The sequence below is a fragment of the Bombina bombina genome, chromosome 2 (genome assembly GCF_027579735.1).
Source record: "Bombina bombina isolate aBomBom1 chromosome 2, aBomBom1.pri, whole genome shotgun sequence".
Taxonomy (NCBI): domain Eukaryota; kingdom Metazoa; phylum Chordata; class Amphibia; order Anura; family Bombinatoridae; genus Bombina; species Bombina bombina.
The window spans coordinates 802,978,799-802,999,922 of record NC_069500.1 but is presented as its reverse complement, the minus strand read 5'-3'; the positions used below and the strand labels follow the sequence as shown (position 1 = coordinate 802,999,922).

General features: G+C 37.7%; 1 gene segment (V, D, J or C); it reads right to left on the bottom strand.

Annotated features, from left to right (window-relative positions):
• Positions 1–20,335: 20,335 nt before the first annotated feature.
• LOC128647304 (Ig kappa chain V region 3374-like) lies at positions 20,336–20,897 on the bottom strand. The segment is given in 2 exon segments: positions 20,336–20,745; positions 20,831–20,897. Coding segments are annotated over 2 exon segments (453 nt in total).
• Positions 20,898–21,124: the final 227 nt, after the last annotated feature.

The following is a 21,124-nucleotide window of genomic DNA, read 5'->3' as shown; positions in this document are numbered from 1 at the left end:
ATAAAGGTAAAGGAGCTCTTTGCAAATAATCATCGGGAACACATTTTACGGGGGGAAATTTCAAGATAATGTACCTTTAATGACATATTTTATGTTCAAGGCTAACTGATTTTCACATCACTTTCCCGGTGATATTACAATATTTACCATACTCTTCTTCTAACAAAGAGGTGATAAGAAAAACATACTAATTAATCAATTAATTAAATGTTCATGCCGCTTAGTTTCTTAATTCTTTACTAATGGCAACTAAATTGACCTGGAATTCAATAATCTCTGTGTCATTTCCCAGTTTTCTTTCCTCTCTCTGACCACCATCTACTAACCTTCTCTCTTGCTCTGGTGTTATCAAACCTGTCCTCAAGGCTCCCTGAAAGGCCAGATTTGCAAGATATCTGAACTGGAGCGCAAGTGAAATAATCAGCTGATTAGTAACCATGGTTATTTTACCTGCTCTCATCCAAGGTAATCCTGAAAATCTGGCCTGTTAGAGAGACCTGAGGACAGGTTTGAAAACCCCTGCACTAACTGCAGCATCCACATCAGCCCCCAAAAACTATAATCTTACAGAAACTTAAATGATTCATAACTTAAACTTAAATGATTTACATTTGCAAGACTTTCCTTCATAGCTGAAACTCTACTCTTCAAAGTTTCATCCTTCTCTTGCCCAGCCATAATATCAACACTTCTCAAAGCTCCACCCTCCACAGTTTGCCATGCATTATGCACTAGATGGCAATCATGACACACCAAGCAGCAGGCTTGCTATCTTCAGAGATATTTATGGATGGCTAAACTTCAATGGAGACAATCAGGCCCCCTCTGCTACATTTCCTGGATAGTGATGTCGCGAATAGTTCGCCGCCGAATAGTTCCTGGCGAACATAGCATGTTCGCATTCGCCGCGGCGGGCGAACATATGCGATGTTCGATCCGCCCCCTATTCGTCATCATTGAGTTAACTTTGACCCTGTACCTCACAGTCAGCAGGCACATTCCAGCTAATCAGCAGCAGACCCTCCCTCCCAGACCCTCCCACCTCCTGGACAGCATCCATTTTAGATTCATTTGGAAGCTGCATTCTTAGGGAGAGGAGGGACAGTGCAGCTGCTGCTGATTAATAGGGAAATTGATAGCTAGGCTAGTGTATTCAGTGTCCACTACAGTCCTGAAGGACTCATCTGATCTCTGCTGTAAGGACAGCACCCCAAAAAGCCCTTTTTAGGGCTAGAACATCAGTCTGTTTTTTTTTTTTCCCTGTGTAATCTAATTGCAGTTGCCTGCCTGCCAGCGTGTGTGTCAGGCTCACAGCGTATACTGTGCCCACTTGCCCAGTGCCACCACTCATATCTGGTGTAACAGTAGTGTACATTTAAAAAAAACAACACTTTTTTGACTGTGAAATAATAGCAGACAGCTGCCAGTACCCAAGATGGCCGCCAATAACGCAGATGGGGAGGATTAGAGAGCTGTTTTGGGGGGGATCAGGGAGGTTGGGGGCTAAGGGGGGATGCTACACCACAGCATATGTAAATATGCTAAAAAAAATTAAAATTTTAAAACCTTTTATTTTAGTACTGGCAGACTTTCTGCCAGTACTTAAGATGGCGGGGACAATTGTGGGGTGGGGGAGGGAAGGGAGCTGTTTGGGAGGGATCAGGGGGTCTGATGTGTCAGGTGGGAGGCTGATCTCTACACTAAAGCTAAAATTAACCCTGCAAGCTCCCTACAAACTACCTAATTAACCCCTTCACTGCTAGCCATAATACACGTGTGATGCGCAGCAGCATTTAGCGGCCTTCTAATTACCAGAAAGCAATGCCAAAGTCATATATGTCTGCTATTTCTGAACAAAGGGGATCCCAGAGAAGCATTTACAACCATTTGTGCCATAATTGCACAAGCTGTTTGTAAATAATTTCAGTGAGAAACCTACATTTTTTTTAAATTTGATCGCATTTGGCGGTGAAATGGTGGCATTAAATATACCAAAATGGGCCTAGATAAATACTTTGGGTTGTCTACTACATTACACTTAAGCTAAAATGAACTCTATAAGCTCCCTACATGCTCCCTAATTAACCGCTTCACTGCTGGGCATAAAACACGTGTGGTGCGCAGTGGCATTTAGCAGCCTTCTAATTACCAAAAAGCAATGCCAAAGCCATATAAGTCTGCTATTTCTGAACAAAGGGGATCCCAGAGAAGCATTTACAACCATTTATGCCATAATTGCATAAGTTGTTTGTAAATAATTTCTGTGAGAAACCTAAAGTCTGTGAAAAAGTGCACAATTTTTTTTTTATTTGATCGCATTTGGCGGTGAAATGGTGGCATGAAATATACCAAAATGGGTCTAGATCAATACTTTGGGTTGTCTACTACACTACACTTAAGCTAAAATTAACTCTACAAGCTCCCTACATGCTCCCTAATTAACCCCTTCACTGCTGGGCATAAAACACGTGTGGTGCGCAGTCGCATTTAGCAGCCTTCTAATTACCAGAAAGCAACGCCAAAGCCATATAAGTCTGCTATTTCTGAACAAAGGGGATCCCAGAGAAGCATTTACAACCATTTATGTCATAATTGCATAAGTTGTTTGTAAATAATTTCTGTGAGAAACCTAAAGTTTGTGAAAAAGTGAACAATTTTTATTTATTTGATCGCATTTGGCGGTGAAATGGTGGCATGAAATATACCAAAATGGGCCTAGATCAATACTTTGGGATGTCTTCTAAAAAAAAAAAAATACATGTCAAGGGATATTCAGGTATTCCTCACAGATATCAAGGGCCCTATCCGATATGCAGCATCGCCCGCAAAAGCCGGCAACGCTGAAATTTGCGCTGGTTTGGTATCCTATATACGGCGTAACCTAGAAGTTACGCTCGTATATTTCTGCCGTCGCCCGTAGTTTTTTGGGCCATAGGCAGGTATACCAAACCAGCGCAGTTTGGTATCCAATATACAGAGTAAGGACTTACGTGGTGAAAATGGAGAAATCTTACTCCATTTTCACCTCGCCACAAAATTCAGCCGTAGTAAGCCTTACGCTGTCTATTGGAGCCCCGTAACTCCCTAAACTACCTACTAAATAAAACCTAACACCTAACGCATGTGCAATGTCTATCTACCTGTCAACCGCGATCCCCCGCCGCGATCCCTAATAAAGTTATTAACCCCTAAACCGCCGCACACGGACCCCGCCGCCACCTACAATAAAAGTATAACCACCTAATGTGATCCCCCTACACCGTCGGCAGCTACATTACACACCCCCTAATGTGAGTCCCTTACACCGCTGCAATCTATCTTACCTACCCCCTAAAGTGAGCCCCTAACCCGCCGCCATCTACCTTACCTACCCCCTAAAGTGAGCCCCTACCCCGTCGCCATCTATCTTACCTACCCCCTAAAGTGAGCCCCCTAGCCCGCCGCCATCTATCTTACCTACCCCCTAAAGTGAGCACCTACCCCGCCGCCAGCTACCTTACCTACCCCCTAAACTGAGCCCCCTACCCTGCCGCCATCTATCTTACCTACCCCCTAAAGTGAGCACCTACCCTGCCGCCAGCTACCTTACCTAACCCCTAAAGTGAGCCCCTTACACCGCCGCCATCTATTTTAAAAATATTAACCCCTAATTTAATCCCCCTACACCGCCGCCAGCTATATTAACTATATTAACCCTAATTATATTAGGGTTAATATAGTTAATATAGTTATTATATTATATATATTAACTATATTAACCCTAATTATATTAGGGTTAATATAGTTAATATTGTTATTATAATATATATATATATATATATATATATATATATATATATATATATATATATATATATATATATATATATATATATATATATATATATATATATATAAAGTATAGTAACCCTATCTAACTCTAACATCCCTAACTAAATTCTTATTAAAATAGATCTAATTAATATTAATATTATTAATTAAAATATTCCTATTTAAATCTAAATACTTACCTCTAAAATAAACCCTAAGATAGCTACAATGTAATTAATAATTACATTGCAGCTATTTTAGGGTTTATATTTATTTTACAGGTAACTTGGTATTTATTTTAACTAGGTACAATAGCTATTAAATAGTTAATAACTATTTAATAGCTACCTAGTTAAAATAATTACCAATTTAGCTCTAATCACTATCAATAAATTAAATAAACTACAAATATCTAAACTAAAATACAATAAAATAATCTAAACTAAATTACAAAAAAAAACAAACACTAAATTACAAAAAATAAAAAAAATTACAAGATTACAAGATAAGTTAATTACACCTATTCTAAGCCCCCTAATAAAATAATAAAGCCCCCCAAAATAAAAAAATTTCCCTGCCCTATTCTAAATTAAAAAAGTTCAAAGCTCTTTTACCTTACCAGCCCTTAAAAGGGCCTTTTGCGGGGCATGCCCCAAAGAAAACAGCTCTTTTGCCTGTAAAGAAAAAACACAATACCACCCCCCAACATTACAACCCACCACCCACATACCCCTATTCTAAACCCACCCAAAGTGCCGTAAGTCACTGGCGACTCCAGAAATTTGTGCTTACGCAGATTTCTGGACATCGCTGCTTTGTCAGACTTACGGCACTTTAGCCTCTGACGACGCATTATATAGGATAGCTTGAGTTGCGAGCTGAAACTGCGGGTGACGGGGGTTCCCTCACTTGCCCGCAAACTACGCTCTTTATCGGATCGCGCCCCAGGGTTCCAATGTAACTAGCGCTCATTTTGAAAAAAAGTGGTTTTGAAATAGCAAAGTGCTTCTTATATTTATTTCCCTATAACTTGCAAAAAAAGCAAAGAACATGTTAACATTGGGTATTTCTAAACTCAGGACAAAATTTAGAAACTATTAAGCATGGTTGTTTTTTGGTGGTTGTAGATGTGTAACAGATTTTGGGGGTCAAAGTTAGAAAAAGTGTGTTTTTTTCCATTTTGTCCTCATATTTTATAATGTTAGGTGATTTATGCCCTTTATGGATTAAAACCAGACTCTGCATCAACTATGTAATTTTCCATGGGAGTTTTGCCATGGATCCCCCTCCGGCATGCCACAGTCCAGGTGTTAGTCCCCTTGAAACAACTTTTCCATCACTATTGTGGCCAGAAAGAGTCCCTGTGGATTTTAAAATTCGCCTGCCTATTGAAGTCTATGGCGGTTCGCCCAGTTCGCCCATTCGCGAACTTCCACAAAAGCATATGTAAATTTTAGGTTTGCGACATCACTATTCCTGGATTATAAATTTATCCTCAAATCATACAACTCTGCCCACAACATAAAGAAACAACTCTATTTCTCCACATCCTCCTGAATCTCCACCCAGTACAAAACTTCCTGCTCAAATTATTGCTGATCACTTCAAAAATAAAATGGACATAATTAGAAAAAATATCTCTCTCTTACACCCCTCAAAACCAACCTATACTATTATTGAAAGTCTGATACATCTCTCCTGGAGACTTTACACTCTTATCTCCTGCTCTTCTTGCAACCTTACCCACTTGACTCCATTCCTTTACAACTTATTCTCTCTCTCTGCTAATTTTACACTTGTTCTAACTCATCTCTTTAACTAGTCTCTCACCACTGACATATTTGCTACAGATACGCATTTGTTCTCAGATGAATGCAAATTCGTATAGAAAATCTGATTTTTGTTTTCTTAAATGAAAACAAATATCTGAATTATTGTACCAGTAAAATAGTCATTATTTATTCATTTCCTTTAAATTACTTTTAAAGGCTTAATACTTACCTTAACTAACTCAAGAGAATACGCTAATCCGCTCAGCACCCAATAACTTTATATTAATATCTTGAGGTGTTTCATGTGCCTTTAAGGGAAATGCTGTATCAGTCTGTAGACACTTCCCTGCAATGTTTCAGCATAAAACCATGTTGGATATTTATTAAATACAAAATATAGCTGTACAGTTTTTGATTATGTATTGTATTGATTGGCGGTACATATTAACTAACTATTTAACACCGCTATTTAGCATATGGTGACAAGCTGATGAGAACGTTTTTGTTGACAAACAAAACATGTTTATCATTCCTCAAGTCTAAACTGTACACTCAGACCTTGGCTTGTAGGCTGGGTGAGTTTGTGAGAGAAAACGACTGATGAAGACAAAGAGAGTCTATCTGTAAGTTGATTGTTTTAGACTATTTGTTTCAGTGACTGCGTGTTACTTTTATGATTTAAGTGCAATTAGAAGCGCTTATGTTTTATCCTTATTAAAACTTTAGTTTTGAATTGGGAAGTGCACTGTTTTGTTTTATTTTTCCAGAGTTACAAATGATATTTGAGAGAACAGAGAACTTTTAAATAGCAGCAACTCTGAAAAAAAGGGCTAAATTACAGGTGGTGCGCTAATTTTTTTCGGCTTGCACACTAACTGCGCTCAAGTTTTAGCGCAACCAGATTTCTGTGCATATATATAAAAGTATTGTATTGAATAGTGCAGCCAATAACTTTACTTTAGGTGTATTTTAATTATGTTAAAGTTACGGGGTGTTAGATTTATGCTTTAATATGTTAATTTAGCTAGTTGCAATGTCGGACGGCGGTTTAGAGGTTAATTATTTTATTTCATGTTTGCGATGTGGTGGGTGGCGGTTTAGAGGTTAATAGGTTTAGTTAGTGTTGGCGATGTGGGGGATGGCAGTTTAGAGGTTAATATGTTTATTTAGTGTTTGTGATGTGGGGGGATGGCGTTTTAGAGGTTAATAGGTTTAGTTAGTGTTGGTGATGTGGGGGGAAAACGGTTTAGAGGTTAATAGGTTTAGTTAGTGTTGGTGATGTGGGGTGGGGCAGTTTAGAGGTTAATAGGTTTATTTAGTGTTGGCGATGTGGGGCGAACGGCAGTTTAGAGGTTAATAGGTTTATTTAGTGTTGGCGATGTGGGCGGGATGGCGGTTTAGAGGTTAATAGGTTTTTTAGTGTTGGCAATGTGGGGGGGACGGTGGCTTAGAGGTTAATAGGTTTAGTTAGTGTTGGCGATGTGGGGGGATGGCGATTTAGGGGTTAATAGCTTTATTTAGTGTTTTAGTTAGTGTTGGTGATGTTTGAAAACTGTGGTTTAGATGAACAATGAAATATTCTGACTATGAATAAAAAATGGATCAGAAAATTCAGAAACTGATTTATTCATTTTCGGAAATTTTAGTTATGGTGGCAATTCAGAAATTCAGATTCATCTGAATCTCCGAATTAGCCAAAATTTGGCTGAAAATTAAATTTGGCCAAAACAAATTGCACATATCTATTATTTTGTAGTTTTGCCCAACAGTTTACAAAGCTCTATAATTGGTTACCAAATTACAGGGGAGGTGAATATGATAAAGAGTGTATTCCCCTTGTGAAATATCTTGTCTCACTTTTGTGTCTGGCTATTTCAAAGATGACAATTTTATTTATTTTGTGTAAATGTTGGAGTTGCCTTTTATTGAGAGAATTTCCCCTATTTTAATTTGTTTGTTCTGTGATGTTTTGAAGGTGTTTATGTGAGGCATTAATACTTAATAGTGGATTTTATTTCTCTGCAATTTATCAGTTTTAAGAGTGGGTCTTATTGAATCTAGACAATTGTCATCTTCCTCTTTTCAAAACAATTGAAGAGAACAACTCTGTATCTTCCTCCGTAGTAGACTGCATTGCTCGTTCTCTCGTCACTCTATTCCCAGCAGTGCTTTTGATAGTGTGACAATACAGCGCCCACACGCACAATGCCTCCGATATAAAAGGTATAATTCTCCCCTTTGAAATGTAGAATTCCATAGGACTTGCAATCACCTGCCTAGTAGTTGATTTTTAGCATGGTTCCTTATTTTTATTTCAAATGATTGGTCAATTAGCCAAGTTCTTATTGGGTGACCACCATGAGACAATGGTAAACAGATACAACCAAATGCATATGCAACAAAATCAAGGAGTGTAAGGATACCCCTCTATCACCCACTTAATGCATAGAGGGATGTAAGACTCCATATATCAAAGTAATTGTTCTGTGCCTGTTCAATTGTTAGATTATTGCTACAAGTACCACATAACGCTGGTCCAATTTTGGGGCCTGTTAATGATAAAGAAGCCTCTATCACACAATCACAATTGAAATATTTAAAAGGATCACTCATCAGGACTCATTTTAGGTTTATTGGTGCAGCTTGTATGGCAAACAAAGAAGAGGAGAGTTTCCAGCATATTAAGGGCTCTATACTCATCTTACTTGACCTCTCTGCTGCCTTTGACATTGTTAGCCATCCCCTTCTCCTTGGTCTCTGTGACACTGCCCTCTCCTGGATTCACTCTTATCTCTCTAACAGATCCTTCTCCGTCTCTTTTGCTGGTGACTCCTCATCTCTATTGCCTCTGTCTGTTGCAATACCCCAAGGCTCTGTGCTGGGTTCTCTACTCTTCTCTATTTACACTTCTTCACTGGGTAAACTTATCAACAGCTATGGCTTCAGCTATCACCTCTATGCTGATGATACCCAGATCTACCTTTCAACTGACAACCATAACATACAGAGACAACAAAATGGGTGGACAAGAGTTCAATATAACAGAAATAACAGATGGAGAGTAATGTAGGACTCCACTAATAATCAAGAAAATAGACATTTTTCACGTGAAGATGTCCAAAGAACAAAATGGTCACATAGAAACCAACACAATACATTCCATTACAATGATCAACACACTGTGGGACATAATAATGTTAATACACGTTGGTCAGACAGATCTTATACCCATGATAATTATGGTAAAAGTCACCAATCACACAAACAGTTTTTCAACCATGCACACATGAACACCCAACCATGATCATATCAATCACAAAAGACACAGCAACATAAAACTGGATCCAAATTTCACCGCAATGATGGATTTCCAGGGAGGGCCCAAAATAGGCCAATATGTTCACATGAATAGTCCTCAATCATCTAGCTATAGACCAAACCATTACCATCATAACACTTCACCTTCTGTCAATTTCAATCTACAATATAACAAAGAAAAAACACACCAACAACATAAAAATTTTGTACCATTTAAACACAACAACAGATTCAGTCCTTTGACAATAAATTCTAATGAGCCTGAATTTGAGCAGGAATCTACATGCAACACTATGTCTCCTTTTTTAGAGATGGGCCAAAGTGCAAGAATAGAAGAGTCGGGTTTGAGATCAGGAAAAAGACTGCACCATCTAGAAAACAAGGCTCTAGAGGCAGATCAATTGCTGCCAAGAAAGAGAAACTTTCCAAATTAGATCAAGGAATATATAATCTGTCCTCATATCCCCTCTCGATTGAAAGAAAAGAGTCCTCATTAAGCAAGGCTCCTCATTTAGTCCCCCAAATTCACACAAAATCTTTGATTTATTCGTAGACCTAAACAACTTTACACAAAACTTTACCTGTCAGAAATACTTTGTAAACAAAAAACTCAAAGAGAACAAAAATGATCTGAGGGATTCACAATTAATATTTACTGACTCTATGGTAGCAAATAAACATATTCCATGTGTTGTATCCAACATTGATAGTATAACAACTCAATGATTTGATGAATACATACACACCACAGTCAAAAACAAATCCATCTTTAATCAAACTAACATATCTAATTAATATATAGAATTATATCAGAACATGGTGCTGGAAGATTTTGAGAAAATTTCTAAATCTAGACATCATAGAAAACAATGGTCTTTTTACCAAAAGAAAAAAGCAATCAGGAGTTTACAAAATAATCAGAATATTATTATTCGTGATGCAGATAAAGGAGGCGGAATAATCATTCAAAACATCGAAGACTATCTAAAACAAGCAGATAGAATATTAGGTGATAAAGAATACTATTGTATATTACAAGGGGACCCGACTTCCACATATTCTCAGACATATTTGACACTTATTGAAAAAGGTGCATCATTAGGCATTCTGAATAAAAATAAAAAAATATTTTCTTAAAAATTTGAATCCAAGCACCGCTCACTATTATCATCTGCCAAAAATCTGCAAAAATGCCCATAATCCACCAGGCCGCCCCATCATTGCGGGAATTGGTAATTTGACCTATAATTTATCTTATTACATAGACCAATTTTTACGAAAATTTGTTTCCACTCTCCCATCATACATTAGAGACAGTACTCATCTCATACAACGTATTAGTGGAGTATCCACCATTGACAGAAATGTACTTTGGATAACATGTGATGTGAGTTCTTTATACTCAAATATTACCCATTCATTAGGGGTATCAGCTGTCGCAATGTTTAGAACAAGATATGTAATTACCTGATTTACAAAGATCATTTATTTTCGAAAGTATTGAACATATTTTGAAACATAATTATTTTATTTATCAGGACTGTTTGTATTTAAAAATCAAAGTTACGGCCATCGGGACCAGGTTTGCCCCCAGCTTTGCAAATCTTTTTATGGGTCTTTTTGAAGAAAGATATATTTACCATTCAGGCTTTGGGGTGAACCTGGTCTTCTATGGCCGATACATTGATGACCTTATCTTTATTTGGGATGGGGATCAAAATTTGGCAGACAAGTTAATTTCCCACTTGAATCTTAATAACATGGGTTTAAGCTTCACGGCTAACATACAAAATCATTCAATAGAATACCTAGATTTAGTACTAAGTTGGGGTGAGGATAACACAATAGTTACAAAAACACATTTTAAGGATGTGGATAGTAACAGTTTTCTCGAATACAGGAGTAATCATAATAGAAGCTTTATCCAAAATATACCATACAGTCAATTCAGAAGAATAAGGAGGAACTGTACTACTGTGTAGAAACATTTTTGGAACAGAGTCAGACACTATACAGTATATTTATGGAAAAGGGATACCCAACACGTTTGTTAGATGAAGCATTGACTAGAGTTAAAAACCTGGATAGGGTGAACATTTTACAAAGTAAACCAAAACAACTGAATTAAATGACATCAGACACAAATAACAAAGATCTTATGTTCATTACACAATATAATAATGACTATCACAAGATACAACACATATTGAATAAACATTGGCATGTGATCCAAAGGGATCACTTTTATTTTGCATACAAATTATGCTATTATCATTATCGTATCACCTGCAATCAGTCTAGCAGGAAAGTTACCCCCCCCCTGATTCTTTCTTTTACACACTTACGGCTAGATTACGAATTTTGTGGTATGGGTGAAAAAGCAGCATTATGGCTCTTTTTCACTACCGCTGGTATTACGAGTCTTGCAGGTTTAGCTGCACCCGCACACCTTTTTGGCCGTAACGCAACGTAACTACCCCAGCTTTCAAAAAGCCCTTTTTTAATGGGACTTCCATTGCGCCGGTATTACAAGTTTGCCTGGGAGGCCAAAAAGTGAGCGGTACAGCCTAAAACTACAAGATTCATAACGTAAACTGTAAGTCAGTAGTTATGAGTTTTGCGCTACAAAGATGTAGCATAAAACTCATAACTTAAGTGCTAAAAAGTACACTAACACCCATAAACTACCTATTAACCCCTAAACCGAGACCCTCCCGCATCACAAACACTAAAATAAAATTATTAACCCATTATCTGCCGCTCCGGACATAGCCACCACTATAATAAACATATTAACCCCTAAACTGCCGTACTCCCGCATCACAAACACTAGTTTTATTAACCCCTAATCTGTTGTCCCTAACATCGCCGCAACCTACATTACTGTTATTAACCCCTAATCTGCCCCCCCAATGTTGTTGCTAACTACCTACATTTAATTACCCCTAATCAGCCGACCCCAATGTAGCCGCCACTATACTAAAGTTATAAACCCCTAAACCTAACCCTAAGTCTAACCCTAACACCCCTACTTTAATATAATTAAAATAAATCTAATAAAAACTTCCTATCATTAACTAAATAATTCCTATTTAAAACTAAATACTTACATGTAAAATAAACCCTAAGCTAGCTACTATATAACTAATAGTTACATTGTAGCTATCTAAGGTTTTATCTTTATTTCACAGGCAAGTTTGTATTTATTTTAACTAGGTAGACTAGTTAGTAAATAGTTATTAACTATTTACTAACTACCAAGCTAAAATAAATACAAATTTACCTGTAAAATAAAACCTAACCTGAGTTACACTAACACCTAACCTTACACTACAATTAAATAAATTACATTAATTAAATCCAATTAACTAAATTAAAAAAAAGCTCAATTACACAAAATAAAAAATAAATGATCAGATATTTAAACTAATTACACCTAATCTAATAGCCCTATCAAAATAAAAAAGTCCCCCCAAAATAAAAAAAAACCCTAGCCTAAACTAAACTACCAATAACCCTTAAAAGGGCCTTTTGCGGGGCATTGAACCCGGCGGAAGTCCTCAACGAAGCGGCAGAAGTCCTCAACAAAGTGGGAGAAGTCTTCATCCAAGCGGGCCGAAGTCTTCATCCAAGCCGACAGAAGTCTTCATCCAGACGGCATCTTCTATCTTTATCCATTCGGTGCGGAAAGGGTCCATCTTCAAGACATCCAGTGCGGAGCATCCTCTTCTTCCGACGGCTAACGAAGAATGAAGGTTCCTTTAAGTGACGTCATCTAAGATGGTGTCCCTTGAATTCCAATTGTCTGATAGAATTCTATAAGCCAATCGAAATTGAAGGTGAAAAAATCCTGTTGGTTATGCAATCAGCCAATAGGATTGAGCTTCAATCCTATTGGCTGATCCAATCAGCCAATAGGATTGAGCTTGCATTCTATAGGATTGAGTTTGCATTCTATTGGCTTTTCCAATCAGGATTTTTTCACCTTTAATTATTACCGAGCCGCTCATAACGCAAAACTCATAATCTGGCCATATGTTGGTTGTGCAAAGCTGGAGAATAGGTAGTAAAGGCGTTATCTATCTTTTTAAACAATAACCATTTTGGTGTTGACTGTCCCATTAAGCATTATTTCTACCTTTTGTACTAAATTAAGTATTATATTTTTATCATAATGGCCAGAAAAGGGCATTTAACCCCTTAATGACCACAGCACTTTTCCATTTTCTGTCCGTTTGGGACCAAGGCTATTTTTACATTTCTGCGGTGTTTGTGTTTAGCTGTAATTTTCCCCTTACTCATTTAATGTACCCACACATATTATATACCGTTTTTCTCGCCATTAAATGGACTTTCAAAATATCCCATTATTTTCATCATATCTTATAATTTACTATAAAAAAAATTATAAAATATGAGGAAAAAATGGAAAAAACACACTTTTTCTAAATTTGACCCCCAAAATCTTTTATACATCTACAACCACCAAAAAAAACATATGCTAAATAGTTTCTAAATTTTGTCCTGAGTTTAGAAATACCCAATGTTTACATGTTCTTTGCTTTTTTGCAAGTTATAGGGCCATAAATACAAGTAGCACTTTGCTATTTCCAAACCACTTTTTTTCAAAATTAGCGCTAGTTACATTAGAACACTGATATCTGTTAGGAATCCCTGAATATCCATTGACATGTATATATTTTTTTTTAGAAGACATCCCAAAGTATTGATCTAGGCCCATTTTGGTATATTTCATGCCACCATTTCACCGCCAAATGCTATCAAATAAAAAAAATTGTTCACTTTTTCACAATTTTTTTCACAAACTTTAGGTTTCTCACTGAAATTATTTACAAAAAACTTATGCAATTATAGCATACATGGTTGTAAATGCTTCTCTGGGATCCCCTTTGTTCATAAATAGCAGACATATATGGCTTTGGTTTTGCTTTTTACTAATTAGAAGGCTGCTAAATGCGACTGCGCACCACACGTGTATTATGCCCAGCAGTGAAGGGGTTAATTAGGGAGCATGTAGGGAGCTTCTAGGGTTAATTTTAGCTTCAGTGTAGTGTAGTAGACAACCCCAAGTATTGATCTAGTCCCATTTTGGTATATTTCATGCCACCATTTCACCGCCAAATGCGATCAAATTAACAAAAACGCTAATTTTTTCACAATGTTAGGTTTCTCACTGAAATTATTTACAAACAGCATGTGCAATTATGGCACAAATAGTTGTAAATGCTTCTCTGGGATCCCCTTTGTTCAGAAATAGCAGACATATATGACTTTGGCGTTGCTTTTTGGTAATTAGAAGGCAGCTAAGTGCTGCTGCGCATCACACGTGTATTATGGCTAGCAGTGAAGGGGTTAATTAGGTAGTTTGTAGGGAGCTTGCAGGGTTAATTTTAGCTTTAGTGTAGAGATCAGCCTCCCACCTGACACACCAGACCCCCTGATACCTCCCAAACAGCTCCCTTCCCTCCCCCACCCCACAATTGTCCCTGCCATCTTAAGTACTGGCAGAAAGTCTGCCAGTACTAAAATAAACGTTTTTAAAAAAAAAAAAAAAAATCTTTAGCATATTTACATATGCTACTTTGTAGGATCCCCCCTTAGCCCCCAACCTCCCTGATCCCCCCCAAAACAGCTCTCTAACCCCCCCTCTGCCTTATTGGGGGCCATCTTGGGTACTGGCAGCTGTCTGCCAGTACCCAGTTTACAATATATTTTCTCTTTTTAATTTTATTTTTTATGTTTTTTTGTAGTGTAGCTTCCCCACGACCAACCCCTACCCCCACCCCCTCCCAGATCCCTTAGATTACTTTTTTGGGGCATTTATTCCCCCTCTTCCTCCCACTTACATAGTGTAGTGTAAGCAGTTCCCACCCGCTCCCTCCCCGTGCACGTGCCCGCCCGCCGCCCCCCGTGCACGCGCGCGTGTCTGTGCGCGCCCCTGACTTTCCCGCCCCCGATCCCGCCCCCCTCTGTGACTCAGAAACCATCGATGGCCGCCCACCCGCCTCCCACTGCAGCTCCCACCCACCAACGATTGCGGCCATCGATGTCCGGTGTAGAGAGGGCCACAGAGTGTCTCTCTCTGCATCGGAGGGGTACAAATTGTTTTTGCAGGATGCCTCGATATTGAGGCATCCTGCAATAACCGGAAAGCAGCTGGAAGCGATGAGGATCGCTTCCAGCTGCTTTCCAAACCGAGGACGTACGCCATACGTCCTCAGGCGTTAACTGTTTTTTTTCTGAGGACGTATGGCGTACGTCCTCGGTCATTAAGGGGTTAATAAAGGAAGATATACAGACCATTATAAACCTTAAAAGTGTAGGTATTTCCTTTAGATAAAATGCAAAGAAAGTCAAGGTGTCAGTGAGTACATTTTCCCACACCATCAAAAGACACTTGGAAACCAGAGGGAATTCTGGAAGAGTTCTGGCAGCTTAATTCAGAAGTTTCTGAGAGTCAACATTTTGCGTGATAGACGGATCACAGGACAACACCTCCAAGCACAAGGCCAAGAGGCAGTAATAAAGCAGTTTCTAAGATGGTAAAATAAGAAAAAGAAGCTTGTCTGGGCCATGAAGCATCATGAGTGCACCACAGAAGACTGGAAGGTCTTATAGACCAATGCATCAAAATCTGAAATATTTAATCACTCAGGGTTTTTTATGTCATTGAGTATGCAAAAGTATTGTTTCTCATTGTGTGACACCAACTGTCGAACATGGAGGAGGAAGCATAAGAATTTTAGGATAAGTAACAGTTAATAAATTTTGTTGACAATATGTAACTTTGCTATGTGTGTGATGATTCTTGTCACATAAGACCCTGTTATGCTGTAAACTTGTTTTTCAAGATGTTAAGCAATAATTTGTTTTTGGCCAGTGCAAGCAGGTTGTGGCCTCAGAACCAAAGTCCACTACATCCCAGGGTTGGATTTTAAGGGTATATAATAGATAGTGATCCTTCATTAGTTAGGAATGCCAATACAGATGAACAAATAATCACACCATCTGCTTCTGTAACCTGCTACTTAATTTGCTGACTGCTGTATGTAAGAATAAAATAAGTATTTTGCTGACTATCCTGATTACAGTATCTACCTCAAAGTCTAGAAACTTCTGTAATAATTGAGTTACACCAACTGTCAAATGTAGAGGAGGAAGTGTGATGGTCTGGGGCTCTTTTGCTGGATCTAGAGTGAGGGACTTAATAGAGAAAGTGCCACCCTGAACCAAAGAGATTACCACAGTAGTTTGCAGAACCATGTTATACCATCTGGCATACACCTAGTTGGTCAGGGGGTTATCCTACAGCAAGATAATGACCTAAAACATACCTCCAGACTGTGTCAGAACTACCTTACAAAGTGTACATTTCTGAGAACTTCTGCAACAGCGTTGGCAAGAACTTTCTGAACTATACTTTATTTTCATATTAGAAAGAATGCACTTTTGCCTGTTATGAGCTAGATTACAAGTAGATTGCTTGCAAATAATAGCGTTCCACTTGTAATCTAGGTCTATATCGGCAAAAGATGACTGCTTTGGTCATACTTACTTTAAACATAATGTTCCATGATTTATTTTCTTATTTTCAATTGTTTATTTGTTCTGTGCTTTCAATGTTTATTGAGACATTAAACTAGCTTTGTCTGTGTTTTCTCTGCAACATACCAGCTCCTCCTACTCCAGTATCTGCTAATGCTCATTTCCTTTGGTACAGGAGCTCCTCTCAGCTGCAACATGTGACCTAATCATTTGGATCTTCACCAGCACCTAGATATAGCAGTCCTCCAAGCTGAATTTCCTTTTGCCACCTGCTAACAGTCACAGTGCCTCTTTTTCATGTTTAACAGTGTTTTATATAATACCAAACAATGCACTGTTTTTAAAAAATGTCTTTCCTTTAGAAATACCTAAAATTAGGTTGTATGGTGTGGTCCTCCAACTGTCTTCTACTTAGGCCTCTACAGAGCCTCTATCTCATCTTTTGAGTACCTCTCTTTTTAGAACAACAGCTACCATATTTCTGCATTTCACAACATAACTCTTGTCTAGATGTGCCTGAACAAATATTAGCATTCACACAGTTGAACTAAAAAAGAAACTTATATAATCATCACTTTATTGTGCTAAGACCATATTGTACCTACAACTTAATTTCCCTTTAGCTGCTCAAGGTTGCCAAATCTTCAATATGAAAATATGTCAACCAGGAGTCTCAAATGCTATCAAATGAAAGTATCAACATGTCTCTCCTAAAATAAACACCATATGCATTCCCAGTAGTAGACACAAGATCCAAAAGGAAAGAAAATCAGAAAGATGAGAAAATCCCTTTGGGCATTCCAATGGTACAGTGTATGTGTTGACGGCATTGAGGCACCTCTGCAAAGAACATTATTTTTTTCAAATATTTAACTATTTGATTAAAGCTAAATCCTCTGTAATATAGTAAAGGTATTTTAAATAGCATGAGATTGTATTATCAAATGTTTAATTATGTGTAGCTAAAATCTTTGCAATATACTTTCATTATTTACCGGGTCCACTTTCTCTGTAATTTAACCATGAAAAATGTTGATTTTATAAATTCCATTGAGTTTCTAAAAAGTGATGGCCACTGCCATGTTTAAACATAAGTTTTTACCAATATCTGTCTCTCCTGCAGAGGGCAATCAAGGAGTTGAACCTATACAAATCTTAACATACTTACAAAAAGCTCAATTTGAACTTAAATGAATTCCATTAACAAAAGGTGACCCATTTAACAGAAGCAATTATATACCTGAATTCTGTTTCTATCCAGAATTGTATCCAAACCATTTTTAAATGTATCTAAGGAATTGGCATTCACTACCTCTTCTGGTAATGAGTTCCACAATTGTATTGCTCTTACAGTGAAAAAACGTTTACATTTCAGGAGATTAAATCTCCTTTCCTCCAGTCTTAAATTGTGACCTCTTGTCACAAACAATTTTCTTGGAATAAACAGAACTTTTGCCATCTCTGTGTATGGGATTTGAATATATTTATACAATGTAATCATGTCATCTCTAAAGCACATTTTTTCTAGAGAAAACAGACCAAGTTTGGCTAACTTCTCGTCTGCAATGTCTTTTTTTGAGATTGGTCCCCAGACCTACACTCCATACTCAAGGTGAGGTCATACCAGGGATTTATATAGTGAGAGAATTATGCTTTCCTCCCTTGAATCAATGACTCTTTTAATACATGCTAATATCTTATTAGCCTTAGGAGCCTTAGGATGTCTTGAAGATGGAGCCGCTCCGCGTCGGAAGGATGAAGATAGAAGATGCTGTCTGGAAGAAGACTTCTGCCCGTCTGGAGGACCACTTCTTGCACTTGGATGAAGACTTCTCCCGGCTTCGCTGAGGACTTCTGACCGCTTGGATGAAGACTTCTCCCGGCTTGATGAGGATGGATGTCCGGTCTTCAAGAACAGTAAGTGGATCTTCGGGGGTTAGTGTTAGGTTTTTGTTAAGGGTTTATTGGGTCAGTTTTATTTTTAGATTTGGGTCTTTGGGCAATGTAAAAGAGCTAAATGCCCTTTTAAGTGCAATGCCCATCCAAAAATGCCCTTTTCAGTGCAATGGGGAGTTTAGGTTTTTTAGGTAAGTTTTTATTTGGGGGGTTGGTTGTGTGGATTGTCGGTTTTACTGTTGGGGTGGTTGTTTATATATTTTTTACAGGTAAACAAGCTGATTTCTTTGGGGCAATGCCCCGCAAAAGGCCCTTTTAAGGGCTATTGGCAGTTTAGTTTAGACTAGCGTTTTTTTTTTATTTTGGGGGGGCTTTTTAATTTTGATAGGGCTATTAGATTAGGTGTAATTAGTTTAAATATTTGATAATTTATTTTTTATTTTGTGTAATTAAGTGTTTATTTTTTGTATTTTAGAATTTATTATTTTTTGTAATTTAGTTAATTGTATTTAATTAATTACATTTTTTTAATTATAGTGTTATGTTAGGTGTTAGTGTAAGACAGGTTAGGTTTTATTTTACAGGTAAATTTGTATTTATTTTAACTAGGTAGTTAGTAAGTTAGACTTAGGGTTAGGTTTAGGGGTTAATAACTTTAGTATGGTGGCGGCGACGTTTGGGGCGTCAGATTAGGGGTTAATAAGTATAATGTAGGTGGCGGGAATGACGGGGGTGGTAGATTAGGGGTTAATAAGTGTATGTAGGTAGCAACGACATTGGGGGCGGCAGATTAGGGGTTAATAAGTATAATGTAGGTGGCGGCGATGTCGGTGCGCAGATTAGGGGTTAATAAGTATAATGTAGGTGTTGGCGATGTCGGGGGCAGCAGATTAGGGGTGTTTAGACTCGGGTTTATGTTAGGGTGTTAGGTTTAAACATAACTTTTTCTTTCCCCATAGGAATCAATGGGGCTGCGTTACTGAGCTTTACGCTCCATTATTGCAGGTGTTAGGCTCTTTTTTAGCTGGCTCTCTCCATTGATTTCTATGGGGAAATCGTGCACATGCACATAAAACCAGCTCACCTCAGCGCTGGTATTTGGGTGTGGTATGGAGCTCAAAGGAGCTCAAAGCTGCAATATTGCCTGCTAACGCCAGGTTTTTGCAAACCTGTAATATTCCAGCGCTGCTAAAGGTGAGCGGTGAAAATAACTTGCAAGTCATTAGCCAGGCAGCCATAACGCAAAACTCGTAATCTGGCCGAGTGTTAGTAGCAGTTATGAATATTGTTTTTGTTTTTTTTTAACATGACCCTATTCTTGCACTCATGCTACAAGTTGAAAGTAAAAAGTTTGCGCTCAGGCACTTTAACATCTGGAAGTTGAATAGCGAGGCAGCACTAACTCCCTCTCCCCATAAACTATGGCGCTCTCTAAAAAAACCTAAGGTGCACTAAGCCAAGTACGCTAAAGCTGAAGCTGCATTAAGAAATACTTTAAATAGTATATATACTTTTATGTATGATACAATTGTAACTGGAGAAGACACTCACAGGGCTTAAAAAAAATATCAACATTTATTAATCCAAATACAGGAAAAATAGAAGTCAGTGTTTTGGCCCCAACAGTAGCCATTTATCAAGACAAGTACACCCACTTGGGGTCAAAACATTGACTTCTGTTTTTTATATATTCTGATTAATACATTTTGATATTTTTTCTGTGAGTCCCATTTCCAGCTACAATTGTATGTATGCCAAACATTCTCCATAACAAATTGCGAGTCAATCTTAAAGCAGTCTAAAAATCTTGATAGCGCACCCTGTGCTATCAATAGGGCTCCACTTGAAATCTAGACTAAATAATTTTTATAAAGTTTGCAAATTTCTGGTTGAAGGTCACTTATTATTCTTTATTTAATTATTTAGTCCTCAGTGCAAATAAATAAAATCTAATTATAAATCGTATCTGCTGATTAACTTTTGAGATTATATGCACTTCTGTTTCTTGTTTTACATTCATTGAGTTGACAGTTTTTGTCAGTCTCTATATCACTGTGATATGCATTAATACTGCTATACCACTTTAAACAGTAATAGACAGATGTGTCTGCAATCTGTGTATCTTTAATAATCAGCTGATAATCAGTTCCAGCGCTGTTTATTGTGCCGGTGAAGTGAACTGATGACATCCCAGGTCCATAGCTGGGTGCCGTGTATGAGTGATGGTTGTAAAAAATAAGTTTAGGAGGCTCTGCAGGTGATTGTTTAAGAAAAAACACAGCACTACCATCCTTTGCTCCTACATTGCAGTTAAAGGTAAAACTTTGTCCTAGATTAACTGACCCAACCTGTGGTGTCAGCACCAGTGTTTGTGTTTGAGCATCTGAAATCATAAAATTAATAACAGTAAGTTGATCTACATCTACACCAAATGCCCAGAAAATAAAACACCTCCATTAGTAACTTACATGCAATCCACAGTGAGAGGCAACATAACAGTGTCTGTAACATTCTTATTGTAGGAAGGGATTTCTGCTTTGCTTGGAGTTTAGAGAAATGATTAAGTACCTTAACTGATGATATAAATAGAGGCAGCTTCAACAAAGGGATCCACCTGTTTATAATATGCAAATATAACACCTAAATATTTACATAAATCTTGATCTTATAGCTGTGAGCTCAGTAGTGTGTAAAATGTTCTGAAAAACTGAGTAAAAAAAATTAACAAAAGCATGTAACTCTAAAGTTTCCTGTAACTCTAT